General features: G+C 43.4%; 3 protein-coding genes across 5 annotated transcripts in view; 1 reads left to right on the top strand and 2 right to left on the bottom strand.

The window, feature by feature from the left end:
* The window catches only part of NCKAP1L (NCK associated protein 1 like), a 390,138-nt gene that overhangs the window by 183,776 nt on the left and 192,176 nt on the right, over positions 1-14,186 (bottom strand). The gene's annotated exons all lie outside the window — the stretch shown is intronic.
* Positions 1-14,186, top strand: part of CBX5 (chromobox 5) — a 99,886-nt gene that overhangs the window by 84,610 nt on the left and 1,090 nt on the right. The gene's annotated exons all lie outside the window — the stretch shown is intronic.
* HOXC8 (homeobox C8) lies at positions 659-7,860 on the bottom strand. The gene is made up of 2 exons (XM_068212111.1): positions 7,378-7,860; positions 659-956 (listed from the first exon to the last, which is right to left on the bottom strand). Exons 1-2 carry the CDS (start codon positions 7,841-7,843, stop codon positions 661-663), a joined length of 762 nt encoding a protein of 253 aa, XP_068068212.1. The 5' UTR covers positions 7,844-7,860; the 3' UTR covers positions 659-660.

Raw genomic sequence — 14,186 nt, 5'->3', positions numbered from 1 at the left:
GGGGAAATTAGGAAAAAGGGAGAAAAATTAGAGAAAACGGGGAAAAAAGGGGGAAGAATGTTAGAAAAATGGGGGAAAAGGTGGAAAAAAGTGGGGGGAAAAGGTGGAAAAAAGGGGGGGAAATGGTGGAAAAAAGGGGGAAAAATTAGCAAAAAGAGAGGGAAAAGGAGGGAAAAAGGGGGAAAAGGAGGAAAAAAAGGGGGAAAAGGAGGAAAAAATGGGGGGGAAAGGGCAAAAAAATAGGAAAAAAGGGGGGGAAAGGAGGGAAAAAGGGGGAAAAAAGGGGGAAAAAGGGGGAAAAGGGAAAAAAAGGGGAAAAAAGGAAGAAAAAAGGGGGGAAATGGGGAAAAATGAGGACAAAAAGGGGGAAAAAAGGAGGAAAAAATGGGGGAAAATAGAAATAAAAGAGGAAAAAGCATTAAACACCCCCCCCTAAAAAAAGAAAAAAAGAAATAGTAGGAATAAGGGAAAGCTCCCCGGCAATAAAAAATGAAATAAAAAACCCCCGAGCGCTTGACAGGTAGTTCCTGCTGGGTGAGCCTCTCCATTCCAAACTCCATAAAAGCGAACGAGCGCCGTAAAGATCGCGATTTATCACCCGCCACGGAAAGGCGCCGCTGCCGCTCGCTCGGAGCCCGGCGGCGCCGCCCGCGGCCGGGCTCAGTCCTTGCTCTCCTCCTTCTCCTCCTCCTCCTTCTCCTCTTCCTCGTTCCCCTCTTCCTCGGCTTTCTCCTCGTCGCGGGCGGCGCCGGGCAGTTTGTCCTTGTTGTTCTCCTTTTTCCACTTCATGCGGCGGTTCTGGAACCAGATTTTCACCTGGCGCTCGCTCAGTCCCAACGCGTGCGAGACCTCGATGCGCCGCTTGCGGGTCAGGTAGGGGTTGAAGAGGAATTCTTTCTCCAGCTCCAGCGTCTGGTAGCGGCTGTAGGTCTGGCGGCCGCTGCGTCTGCCCGGGGCTGCGGGGGAATGAAGGGGGAGAAAAGAATAATTAAAAAAAAAAAAATATATAATAATTAAAAAAAAAAAAAAGGAAAAAATAATTAGAGAGGAAGGAAAGGGGGAAAGGGGGAAAAAAAGAGGAAAAAGGGGAAAAAGGGGGGAAAAAGAAAAAAAAGGGGAAAAAAGGGGGGGAAAAGGAAAAAAAAAAGGGAAAAAAAGGGGAAAAAGAAAAAAAAAGGGAAAAAAGGGGGGAAAGGAAAAAAAAGAAGAAAAAGAAAAAAAGGAAAAAAGGGGGGAAAAAGGAAAAAAAGGAAAAAAGGGAAAAAAGGGGGGAAAAGGAAAAATAAGAAAAAAAGGAAAAAAGGAAAAAAATAAGAAAAAGAAAAAAAATTAAAAAAGGAAAAAAAGGGGAAAAACGAAAAAAAGGGAAAAAAGGAAGAAAAAATAGAAAAAAAAAAGGAAAAAAGAAAAAAGAAAAAAAGGAAAAAAAGAAAAAAGGAAAAAAGGAAAAAAAAGGGAAAAAAGAAAAAGGAAAAAAAATTTTAAAAAGAAAAAAAATAAAAAAGGGGATTGGAATTATTAAATTTCAAAAAATTGGGTTAAAAAAAGAGGGTTATAAAAAGTTAATTTTTTAGGTTTTTTTTGTTTTTTGGGGGTTGGAATTTAAAAGAAATGGAATTTTCTAAAAAAGGATTTTTAAAATTTGAATATAATAAATGGATTTTTAATTTTTTTTTTAATTGGAGTTTTTAAAATTGAATTCTTGAAAATTGGGGTTTTTTTAATTGGAATTTTTTAAACATGGATTTTTTTTAATTGGAGGGTTTTTTAATAGGATTTTTTTATTGGGTTTTTTTTTTTAAGAATTGGAATTGTAAAAAATAGTATTAAAAATTTTGGGTTTTTTAAAATTGGAATTTAGGGGGGAAAATGGAATAAAAAATGGAATTAAAAAAAATTGGAATATAAACCATGGATTTTAAAAATTGGAATTGAGAAAGAAAATGGAATTTTAAAAATGGGATTTTAAAAATCGGAATTAAAACAACATGGGATGTTTTTAATTGGAATTTAGACAAGAAAATGGAGTTAAAAGAATTGGAATTTAAAAATAGGGGAAAAAAATTGGAGTAAAAAATTTGGAATTAAAATAAAATTGGATGTTTTTAAAAGTGGAATTTAGGGAAAAAATGGGATTAGAAAAATTGGAATTAAAAATCGGAATTAAAAAATTGGATTTAAAATGGATTTTAAAAATGGGATTTAAAACAAAAAAAAAAGTGATTTTTGGGTGTGGGAGGGTGAAATGTTGAAAGTTTGGTTTAGGTTTAGGTGTAAAATACGCCCCTTTTGACAGTAAAAAACAAAATAAAAAACAACAAAAAGAACTAAAACAGAAAGAAAACACAGCCAAAAAACAGCCCCAACAAACAAAAAAAAACCCAGCCAAACAAAAGGAAAAAAACCCAAAATTACAACAAAAATCACCCTCAGAAATGAGGAGGGAAAACCACCGAAAAGCCACGAAAATGCGCCCAGAAATGCTAAAAAATAGAACCCCAAATAGCCCCAAAAGAACCACCCCATAAAACAAGAAAAATCCAAAATAACCCAAGAACAAAACCCCAAAAACTTCCCCAAAATCCCAAAGAAACCCCAATAGAGAAAACCTCACCAAAAACCCCAAAAATTCCGTTTTTCGCCTTTTTTCCGCCTGGTGCTCGCCCCTTCTGGCCCTGCTTTAGTCCCATTTTCACCCCTTTTTTTACCCCATTTTCACCCTTTTTTCACCCCATTTTCACCCCTTTTTTAACCCCATTTTCACCCCTTTTTTCACCCATTTTCACCCCTTTTTTCAACCCCTTTTTCACCCCATTTTTCAACCTATTTTCACCCCTTTTTTCACCCCTTTTTCACCCAATTTTCACCCCATTTTCACCCCTTTTTCACCCTTTTTTCACTCCTTTTTTCACCTTTTAAACACCTTTTTTCACCCCTTTTCACCCCTTTTTACCCCATTTTCACCACTTTTTTCACCCAATTTTCACCCCTTTTTCACCCCATTTTCACCTTTTAAACACCTTTTTTCACCCCTTTTCACCCCTTTTTTACCCCTTTTTCACCCCTTTTTTACCCCTTTTCACCCATTTTTACCCTTTTTCACCCCTTTTGTCACCCCCTTTTCACCCCTATTTTCACCCCTTTTTCACTCCTTTTTTCACCCCCTTTTCACCCATTTCACCCCCCTTTTCACCCCTTTTTCACTCCTTTTTTCACCCCCTTTTCACCCATTTCACCCCCCTTTTCACCCCGTTTTAAGCCCTTTTTTCACCCCCTTTTCAACCATTTCACCCCTTTTTTCACCCCTTTTTACCCCTTTTTCACCCCTTTTTGCCTCATTTTTGCCCCTCTCCACCCCCTTTTCGCCCCTAATTAATTTCCCTTTTTCACCCCTTTTCCCAGCCCCTTTTCACCCCTTTCTCTCTCCTTTTTTTGGCCATTTTTCAACCTTTTCTCTCCTCATTTTCCCTCTTTCCACCCCTTTTCTCCCCTTTTCTCACTCCTTTCTCCCTTCTTTTTCACTCCATTTCTCACCCCTTTTTAACCCCACTTTCACCCCCTTTTTCACCCCTTTTTAACCCCTTTCCCCCCACTTTCCCCTTTTTTTGCCTTTTCCCCCCTTTTCACGCACAAAGACCCTTCCCAAAGGGGGAAAAAATCCCTCAAAAAATCAATTTATTCCTAGGAAAGGTGCATTGCTCAGCAGAAAACCCTCAACAGCCTCTTTAGCCCTCATTTTTAAATTTTATTTTAATTTTTTCTCTTCTTTCTTTCTTTTTCTTTATTTATTTCTCTCATTTTTCTCTCTTTTTCTCCTTTTTTCTCTCTTTTTTCCTCTTTTTCCTCTCTTTCTCCCTCATTCTTTCTCTATCCCTCCCCATTTCCCCCATTTTCCTTCCCCTTTTCCCCCTCTTTCTTCCCTTTTATTTCCCATTTTCCCTCTTTCTTCCCTTTTATTTCCCATTTTCCCTCTTTCTTCCCTTTTATTTCCCATTTTCCCTCTTTTTTTTCCTTTTATTTCCCATTTTCCCTCTTTTTTTCCTTTTATTTCTCATTTTCCCTCTTTTTTCCCCTTTCCCTTCATTCTTCTTCTCTCCCCTCTTTATTCCCTCATTTTCTTTCCCTTTTTCCCCTTTCCTTCCCTTCCCCCTTTTTTTCCTTTTCTACCTCCTTTCCTTTTCCTTTTTTGCCTTTTCTTTCCTTTTCCCTTTTTTTTCCCATTTTCCCTCTTTTCCCCCCATTCTTCCTCCCCTCCCCAAACCCCAAAATTCCCTTTTCATTTTCCGCACATTCACCCCAAAACACAGACAAGGGGAGGGGGGTGGGGAGCTCCTTTTTGCCCAAATTCCTCCAAAAATCTCAATTTTTCTCCTCGAAACAACGCCAGGTCCGAGGATTTTCCCGCTCGTCAGCAAAACCAACTCGGGGAGGGCAAACACACGCAGAGAAGGGGAAAAAAATGACCCCAAAAATCAAAATAAACCGGGAAAAAATGAAAATAAAACCAGCTGAGGCTGCAGCCCCTGCACTTCCTCCGGCGCTAATGAGAAAATCAATTTATTTTGGGGGAAAAAAACGCAGATCCGGCTGCAGCTCCCCGCGGGTCAAAGCTCGGATAAATAAATAACGAGTTTTCCTCCGGCGCAGCCCCTGGGCCACGTCCTCTCGCCAGCGGCCACAATTCTTCTCCTTTTCCCCTTTTTTTTTTATTTTTTTGGGTTATTTTGGATGCTTTGAATTTTTCAGTTTTCGCCCTAAAAGCCCCTCACATGGTTTGAATTACCCGCAGCTGAAATTTGAATTCTTTCCTTCCTTTTCCCCTCGTTTTCCAGGCTCTGTTTTATTTATTTATTTTGAATTTCCCACTCTTTTTTTTTTTAAATATATATATAATTTTTAATCCCAACCCCCACAGCCCCAGGCTGAGTTTTTTTAGTTTTAATTTTTCCCCTCCCTCCTGCAACTTTTTTTTTTCCTGCGGAGGCGTGATGAAATAATAACAATACAAATACGAAATAACAGCAATGCAAGCATGAAATAGCAACAAAAATCATATAAAAATTAAATATATATCTATATAAATATGAGGAAATCCTCCGGCCCAGGTCCCACCTCTCCGGCTGCGTCTCCCAGCGGTTAAAAAAGGGCATTTTTGACATTTTTGACATTTTTAAGAGCGCTGCTCTTATCAACATGCAAACAACCTCGTGGGAGCCGTATCTTACTGCCAATCCCCCAGGCAAGCCATAAAAAAAAAAACCCTAAAAAAAAAAAAACAAAACCCACCAAGTTTTACTTTTTAGCGCCATTTCAGCGTTATTTTTTTAATTTTTTTTTTCAGGGAATCCCCTCGGTTTGTTTTGGTAAAAAAAAAAAAAAAATTAAAAATATTCTAGAGAACGGCTGGGTTAGAGCTGAGGTTGTTATTGCTGTCATTTAAAAAGAAATATAAAAAGAAATATAAAAATAAATATAAAAATGAATATATTTCTGAGGAAGTGGGGATGGGCGCGTTGGCGAGAGATCGGGATTTTGGGGAGAAGTCTGAATTTGGGGAGAAGAGGCCAGAATTTTGGGATAAAAGCTCGGAATTTTGGGATAAGAGGCCGGAATTTCAGGGTACGAGGCCGGAATTTTGAGGCAGAAGGACGAAAATCTGAGTTTTAGGATGTGAGGCCGGAATTTTGCCTTAAAAAGCCTAAATTTTGAGAGAAGAGGCCGGAATTTCGAGATAAAAGCCCGGGATTTGGGGCTAAAAAGTCTGAATTTTGGGATTAGAGGCCTGAATTTCGGGCCGAAAGGTGGGAATTCTGCTCAGCACGCGGCATTCCAACATCTCCACACACACAGAGACACACACCGAGACACAAACAGCCCCAAAATCGCCCAAAACAACCCCAAAACAACCCAAACAACCCCAAAACAACCCAAACAACCCCGAAACAACCCAAACAACCCCCAAACAACCCAAACAACGCAATTCCAGCCCAAACAGCACCAAACCCAGCCCAAAGCCAACCCAAAGAACCCAACCTCCTTTTCTTTCCTTCTCCTTTCCCCCTCCCCTCCTTTCTCCTCCTTTTCCCCCTTCTTTTTTTTCCTCCTTTTTCCTCTTTTTTTCCTTCTTTCCTCCTCTTTTTCCCCATTTTCTCTCCTCTCTGCTCTCTCCTCCCTCTGGCGCCTCTCGCAGCGCCCAAATGACCCAAACCCGACCCAAACGGCACCGAAAGAGCCCAAAAGGCACCGAAAGAGCCCAAACAGCACCAAAAGAGCCCAAACGGCACCGAAAGAGCCCAAACGGCACCGAAAGAACCCAAACGGCACCGAAAGAGCCCAAAAGGCACCGAAAGAGCCCAAAAGGCACCGAAAGAGCCCAAACGGCACCAAAAGAACCCAAAAGGCACCGAAAGAACCCAAACGGCACCGAAAGAGCCCAAACGGCACCAAAAGAACCCAAACGGCACCGAAAGAGCCCAAACGGCACCGAAAGAGCCCAAACGGCACCGAAAGAACCCAAACGGCACCGAAAGAGCCCAAACGGCACCGAAAGAGCCCAAACGGCACCAAAAGAACCCAAACGGCACCAAAAGAGCCCAAACGGCACCGAAAGAGCCCAAACGGCACCAAAAGCGACCCAAACCCGACCCAGCCAACACCGAACCGACCCCGAACAGCCCCAAACCCACCCCAAACCCCACCAAAACAAGCGAGACCATTAAAATTAGACCTAAACCCCCCCCCAAAAAAAAAAAGACCCAAAAGAACCCCACCAAAAAAAAAAAAAAAACACCACAAGAACCCCCCAAAAAACTAAAAAAAAAAAAAAAAAAAACACAAATATCTAGGGAAAAAAAAATTTTAAAATTCCTTACTAAATAAATAAATAAATAAATAACGCCCCCAAATACCCTGGAAAAAAAGACCCTGAAAAAAATCCCTTTAAAATCCCTTAAAAGTAAATAAATAAAACCTCCGAAAATGCAAAAAAAAAAAAAAAAAATCTCAGAAATAAAAAACCGCCAAGAAAAAAACAAACAAAAAAGACCCAACCAAACAAAAACCAACAAAAATTACCAGAACCAACGGAACACCCCCCTCAAAAAAAAAAAAAAAAACAAAAATAGAATTTAAAACAAAAATTCGAAGAAAAATTAGAAGAAAAGTTTAAACAGAAATTCGAACAAAAATTCGAACAAAAATTAAAAGAAAAATTTGCATGTGAATTAAAAGAAAACTTTAAAAATTTTCAAAGAAAAACTGGCGCAAAAATTCCAACAAAAATTCAGCCAGAAATTCGAGCAGAGATTGAAAGGAAATTTTAGAAAGCAGAGGAAAACCCCCCCCGCCCCGCACCTCCCCTCTGCCCCCGAGCCTCACCGTGCGGCCTCATCCACGGGAACATCAGGCTGGGCGACGAGCTCTGGCTGAGGTGCCCCCCTTGCCCCTCGGCCCCGCCGCCTCCTCCTCCTCCTCCGCCGCCGGCCGAGGATTTACAGTCCGCGTAGGGCACCGCGGGCGCGTCCTGCTGCGCGCCGTACAGCGCCTGCCGCGGCAGCGCCTCGTAGCCGTAAAACTTGGAGGCATCGCCGTGGCACGCCAGGGCACAGGGCGCGTTCTGCTGGTAGCCAGAAGGGTTGGAGATGCCCGAGGCGCCGTGGTGGAAGAACTCCTGGACGTGGTGCGAGGGGTGCTGGAAGGACGGAGCGGCGCCGCCGGGGCCGTAGAGGACGGCGGCGTGGCTCCGGCCCACGCTCTGCGGGAAGCGGCAGTCGTAGTAGGTCGGCTCCAGGGATTCGCCGCCTTTGTACTTGGAGAAGAGGGGGTTGACGAAGTAGGAACTCATGACCCTCGCATGCAAGACGGGGGAGAGGGGGAAAAAGGGGAGCGCGGAGGGGGGGAAATTGGGGTGGTGGTGGGGGGGAAAGCGGCGCGGGAAGGGTTAAAGGGAGCGGGGGGAAGGGGGTTGGGGGCGAGGGGTGGCGGAGGGGGGAAATGGGGGTTGATGGTGGGGGAAGGGGGTGGTCGTGGGGGGGAATGGGGTTTGGTGCTGGGGAAAATCGGGGGGAGTTTGGTTTGATTCGGGGGGGGATGGATGGGGGAAAATCGGGGGGAACGCCGGAAAAATATCAAGGGAAACGCTGGAAAAATATCAAGGTAAAGCTGGGAAAATATCAGGGTTAACGCTGAAAGAAATCAGGGTTAACGCTGGAAAAATATCAGGGTTAACGCTGGAAAAATATCAGGAGAAAGCTGGGAAAATATCAGGGTTAACGCTGAAAGAAATCAGGGTTAACGCTGGGAAAAAAAAAATCCGGGATAACTCTGCGAAAAAAATAAAAAATGCCGGGTTAACTCTGCAAAAAATGCGGGTTAACGCTGGTAAAATATCAGGTTTAACAGTGGAAAAAGATCCGGGTTAACTCTGATAAGGAATCCGGTTTGGGTCTGAAGAGACCCCGCTTCGAGTCTTCAAAAAAAAAAAAAAAAAAAAAGGAAAAAAAAAAAAAAGGTTGGTTGTGAAAAAAACGCCGCTCTAGTTATAAAAAAAAAAAAAAAATCCGGGTGAATGCTGAAAAAAACGCTGTTAAATTCTTTAAAAAACCTGCTGTAATCCTCGGAGGAAAAAAAAAAAAAAAAAGAAGAGGAAGAAGGTTTAATCCTGAAAAAAAGCACCGCTTTAGCCCTGAAAGAAACACTCTTTAATTCTAAAAAGAAAGGGTTTAACTCTCAAGAAAAAAAAATTTAAAAATCCGCTATAACCCTAAAAATCAAAAAAAAAAGCAGCAAAGCGAGGTTTGTCCCTCAGACTGCTGAAGTCCTGCGCTTTTTTTTTTTCTTTTAAAGAGTGGCTATTTTTCTTTCTTTCTTTTTTTTTTTTTAAGAATTTTTTTTTTTTTTGGAGGGTGGCCGCTGTCGGTAAATTTTTTTTTTGTTGTTGTTGTTGGTTTTTTTTTTTTGGGTCTTTTTTTTTTTTTTTTTTGGTTGTTGTTGTTGTTGTTTTGTTTTTTAACCGCGCTCTCAAAGGCGTTTCATGGTGGCTCCGAGTGGCTCCGGTGCTCGGTGCTCTTGACTCCTCTGCTGCTGTGTCGGTAGGTAGAGCTCTCCTCCCTCCCTCCCTCTCTCTCTCTCAATTTCTCTTGGAACTCTGCTCCTTCCCTTTAACACCACAGGCAAATTCCTCAAAATCCCGGCGGTGTGGCTTTTTTTTTTTTTTCTGCTCCTTTTTTTTTTCCCTTCCTTTCCTTTTTTTTTTTTCCTTCTTTTTTTTTTTTTCCTTCTTTTTTTTCCCTTCTTTTTTTCCTTTCTTTTTTCCTTCCTTTTTCCCCCTTCCTTTTATTTTTTCCATCCTTTTTCCCCCTTTCTTTTCTTTTTTCCTTCCTTTCCCCCTCCTTTTCTTTTTCCCCCTCCTTTTCTTTTTCCCCCTCCTTTTCTTTTTCCCCCTAGTCTTCTTTTCCCCTTCCTCTTCTTATTTTCTTCCTTTTCTTTTTTCTTTTTTCTTCCTTTTCTTTTTTTCCTTTTCTTTTCATTTTTCCCCTTTCCTTTTATTTTTCCCTTTCCTTTTGTTTTTTCCCCTTCTTTTTCTTCTTCCTTTTCATTTTCCCCCTTCCTTTTCATCTTTCTTTCATTTCATTTTTCCTTCCTTTTCCCTTTTTCCCTTCCTTTTCCCTTTTTCCTTCCTTTTCCCTTTTTCCTTCCTTTTCTTTTTTTCCCTTCCTTTTCTTTTTTCCTTTTTTCTCCCCTCTTTATTTTTCCCTTCCTCTTTTCCCTTTTTTCCCAGTTTTTTTCCTTCTCCTTTTTTCTCCCCTCCTATTTCCCCCCTCCTTTTCTTCCCCTCCTTTTCCCCCTCTCCTCTTATTTTCCCTCCTTTCTTTTTTCTCCTTTTTCCCCTCTTTTCCCCCCTCCTTTTCTTTTATTTTCTTCTCCTTTCCACCCCCTCCTTTTTCCCCTTTTTCCCCTTCTTTCCCCCCAGTTCCTCTCCCTTCTCCTCTCTCCACCTCACAGCGCCCAAATGACCCCAAAATTCCGCTTTTTTCATTGGGGGCGGCGGTGAAAAAACACCGAAAACCCAAAAATCCGCGGTTTTGGGGGGAGTGGGCGCCAGCAGACCCCAAAAAAAAACCCTAAAAAACCCCAAAACCCCCAATCTCAAACCCCAACCCCCCCTTTTCCTTCCGGGCAGAGGGGAGGTGACCCCGGGTCACCTGAACAGGTAAATCCCAACCCCGGGACCCCCCGCACCCCAAAACCCCAAACCCGGGGCTCCCGGGGGGATTTTGGGGTTGATTCGGTGCTTTTGGGGTTTTTGGTGTTGTTGTCATTGCTGGGGGGTCCCACCTGCACAGGGGAGGGGGCCCTGAGGGGGGGTTCCTCTTTTTTTCCCTTATTTTCCCAGATTTCCTAAATTCCCCCTTATTTTTTGCCTTTATTCCCTTTTTTCCCCCTTTTCCTTGTTTTTATTTTGTTTTTTCTCCCCTTTTCCCCCCACCTTATTTTCCTTTTTTCCTCTTCTTTTCCCCTTTCTGTTTTCTTCTATTTTCCTCCTATTTCCCCTTCTATCTTCCTTTTATTTCCTTCTTCCCTTTCCCTCCTTTTCCCCCATTTTCCCCTCTTTTCTTCCCTTTTTCCCCTTTCCCTCCTATTTTCACCCTTATTCCCCTTTTTCCTCAATTTTATCCTTTTCTCCCCCAATTTTCCCCAGTTCCCCTCCTATTTTTTCCCATTTTCCCTCCAATTTATCCTATTTTTATCCTATTTTTCCCATTTTTCCCCTTCCCCCCCCCATTTTTCTCGCTGTCCTGGTGCTGCTGGGAATCAACCAAACAAAAGCCCCCCAAAAAAAACCCAAAAAAACCCCAAAACTGGAGCGAAAATCCCGGGAATTTTCCCCCCTCTGGATCGGCCGCTCCTCTCTGTGCTGGGGAGCGAATAAATCCACAAAACCGCCGAGGTTTTTTTCCATTTTATTCCATTTATTTCCATTTTCCCCCTCCAATTTCCCCCCACCTCCCTCTCCCCCTGTTTAACCCAATCCTCTGGAATTGCCAGGGACGGAATTCCGAGGGGATAAATTGAATTTTTGCCTGAAAAAAATTCCACTTTGGAGGCAAAGTCAGGCTGCCCTTTGTGAGCACTACAAAAAAAAAGAAGGAAAAAAAAAAAACAACCAAAACCCACCAAACCCACCCCAGACCCCTTTTCCCCCTTTTCCAGCCCAAAATCCCGATTTTCCCATTTTCCCCCTTTTCCAGCCCATTTCTGAGCCCTCGGGCCTCTTTTTTTTTTTAATTGGTGACCACCCCCTGCAAACTTTAGCGTGGACGGAACTGCTTGAAAACCCCGAAATCACCCCAAAATCCGAGGCTTTTTGTTCATTTTTGGGTTTTCTTTTTTCAGGTTTAGGGAGGGAGGAGAGCATTTCTCAAAGGATTTTTTGCTGCGGAGACGCCAAAAATGCCCCAAATCCCCCCAAAATTCCATCACGCCAACCCCATCCGAGCCCTCCCAATCCTTTCCCCCCCCCGAAAAAAAAAAAGAAAAACACCTAAATTATTTTCAGAATGCTTTAAATTCTGATTTCCACAAAACCTCCTCAACCTCGAGCTTTCCCTGCCCTGCAAAAAATCACATTTTCGGGTTTATTTTCAGCCTTTGGGGTGGCTCCAGCCTCAGGATGGGTTAAAAATTGGAATTTTAAAATAATTTTTTAATTTTTCTTTAATTTTCCCACACACCTCCCCGAGGATAGGAACAACCCCCAGTCCACCTTGAGCCGATTTCCCCATTTTTCCCCATTTTTCCCCATTTTTTCCCCATTTTTCCCCCGGAGAAGGCGGCGCGGGGAGGGGGGGGCTGTGCGGGCAGACAATGAACTCATTCCCACCCAGCCCCCAAAAATTCCCATTTTTAACGCGAAATTCCCATTTTCTGGCACGAAACCGCCCCAAACCCTCCCGGTTTGTGCAGAATTCCCCGGCTCCGGCTCCTTTTTCCCCAAATTCCGCCGTTTTTCCCCCAAAATGAAGGGAGGGAAGAGCAGCCAAGGACAAGAGAGGCTCCGCAATTCCCAGTGACCGAATTTCCCCTCCCTAATCAATAATTTCTATTTTTAAACCCCCAGCGCCGAACCAGGGGCGAAAATAAATTGGAATTTTCAGCTCAGGGAGGGGGAAAGAATTTTTGGGGTTTTTTTTTGGTTTTTCTGGATAAAAGCGCTCATTTCCCTCCAAAAAAATCTCATTTTAAGCTGGCGATAAACATCGGGATTTTGGTGAAAGGAGCCCCCCCGGCCCCTCCAGGATTTCTGGGAACGATAAAAACGCAATTCCCGCTGTTATTTTATTTTATTTTTAAGTGCATATCCCGATTTTTGGGGGGCTGCTCTTTGTCTGGGGTGCGGTGTTTTGGGGTTTTTTGGGGGCATTTCTTGGGTTTTGAGGATTTTCTGTCCCCCCCTCCTCCCTTTTGCCCTGACCTTCACTGGAAAATGTCATTTTCTGCTTCCCCACCCCGGAGCGCGGCGGGAGACGTGAGGGGCGTAAATAACGAGGAGGAAGGGGGGGAAATGAGGAAAAATCAGCGCCGCAACCGCTCCAAAAAATGAGATTTTTTTTTTTTAAACAGCGTTTTAATTATTTTTTTTTTAGGGGGAGGGGAGATTTTACGCGCTCGGATGCTGGGTGCACCTCCCAAGGAGAAAGTTGGGGTGGGGGGGGAGAAATACGAAAAACGCGGATTTAAACCGAAATTCATCTCTGTTAAAAAAAAATTTTAAAATAAAAAAAAAATTAGAATTGAAAAATAAAGGGAATAGATTAAAACATGAATGGAAGGACGCATGAAAGGATTGGGAAAAGGCGGTTTTTTGGGGGGTTTCTGGGAGCGGGGGGACGGGGACAGCGCGGGGGTCGCGGGGTCGCTCCGCGGGTGCGGAATTGGGGGGGGGGGGGGGGAGGGGCCCCTGCGCGAACCCTGGGCCGACAGCGCCACCTCGCGGCCGCGCCCGCGCAGCGCCGCGGAGACGTGGGGGGGCCCAGGGAACGATTTTAGGTCCAAAAATCCCATTTTTGATTCTTTCCCCCACTCGTTTGGCGCCTTATTTTCCCTTATTTTTCCCCCTTTTACCCCCCTTTTTTCCCATTTCTCCTTTTTTCCCGATTTCCCCCTCTATACCCCTATTTCCCTTTTTTCCCTCTTTCCCTCCTTTCCCCCCTTCCATTCTTCCTTTTCTCCTCATTCCCACCTTTTCCCTTTTCTTTTTCTCTTTTCTCATTTTTCCCTTTTCTCCTTTCCCCCCTCCATTCTCCTTTCCCCCCTCATTTCCCCTTTTCCCCCTATTTCTCCCATTTCCCCTTAATCCTCCTTTCTCCCCCTTTTTTTCCCTCCAATCCCCTTTTCTCCCCTATTCTTTCCCCCCTTTTTTCTTATTTTTCCTCCTTTATTCCCTTCCCCCCCAATTTTCTCCTCTATTATTTTCCCTCTTTTTCCCCTTCCCCCCTTTTTCTCCCCTATTCATTTTTCCTCTTTTTACCCTCTTTTCCCCCCTCAAATCCCATTTTCCTCCTCTATTCCTTTTCCTCATTTTTTCTCTTTTCCTCCTCAAATCCCCCTTTTCTACCCTATTCTTTTTTCCCCTTTTCTCCCTCTTTTTCCCCTTCCCCCCTTTTTCTCCCCTATTCTTTTTCCCCCTTTTTTCTCTTTTTTCCCTCAAATCCCCCTTTCCTCCCCTATTCTTTCTCTCCCTTTTCCCCCTTTTCCCCCTCAAATCCCCCTTTTCTCCCCTATTCCTTTTCCTCCTTTTTTCTCTTTTTCCCCCCCTCAAATCCCCCTTTTCTCCCCTATTCCTTTTCCTCCTTTTTTCTCTTTTTCCCCCCCTCAAATCCCCCTTTTTCCCCTCTTCTTTTCCCCCCTCAAATCCCCCTATTTCCCCTCTTCTTTTCCCCCCTCAAATCCCCCTTTTTCCCCTCTTCTTTTCCCCCCTCAAATCCCGCTTTTCTCCCCTATTCCTTTTCCTCCTTTTTTCTCTTTTCCCCCCTCAAATCCCCCTTTTTCCCCTCTTCTTTTCCTCCCTCAAATCCCCCTTTTCTCCCCTATTCCTTTTCCTCCTTTTTTCTTTTTTCCCCCTCAAATCCCCCTTTTTCCCCCTCTTCTTTTCCCCCCCAAATCCCCCTCTCCTCCCCTATTCCTTT

Source organism: Anomalospiza imberbis, chromosome 22 (assembly GCF_031753505.1).
Source record: "Anomalospiza imberbis isolate Cuckoo-Finch-1a 21T00152 chromosome 22, ASM3175350v1, whole genome shotgun sequence".
Classification (NCBI taxonomy): Eukaryota; Metazoa; Chordata; class Aves; order Passeriformes; family Viduidae; genus Anomalospiza; species Anomalospiza imberbis.
This window is presented reverse-complemented; position numbering and strand designations above follow the sequence as displayed.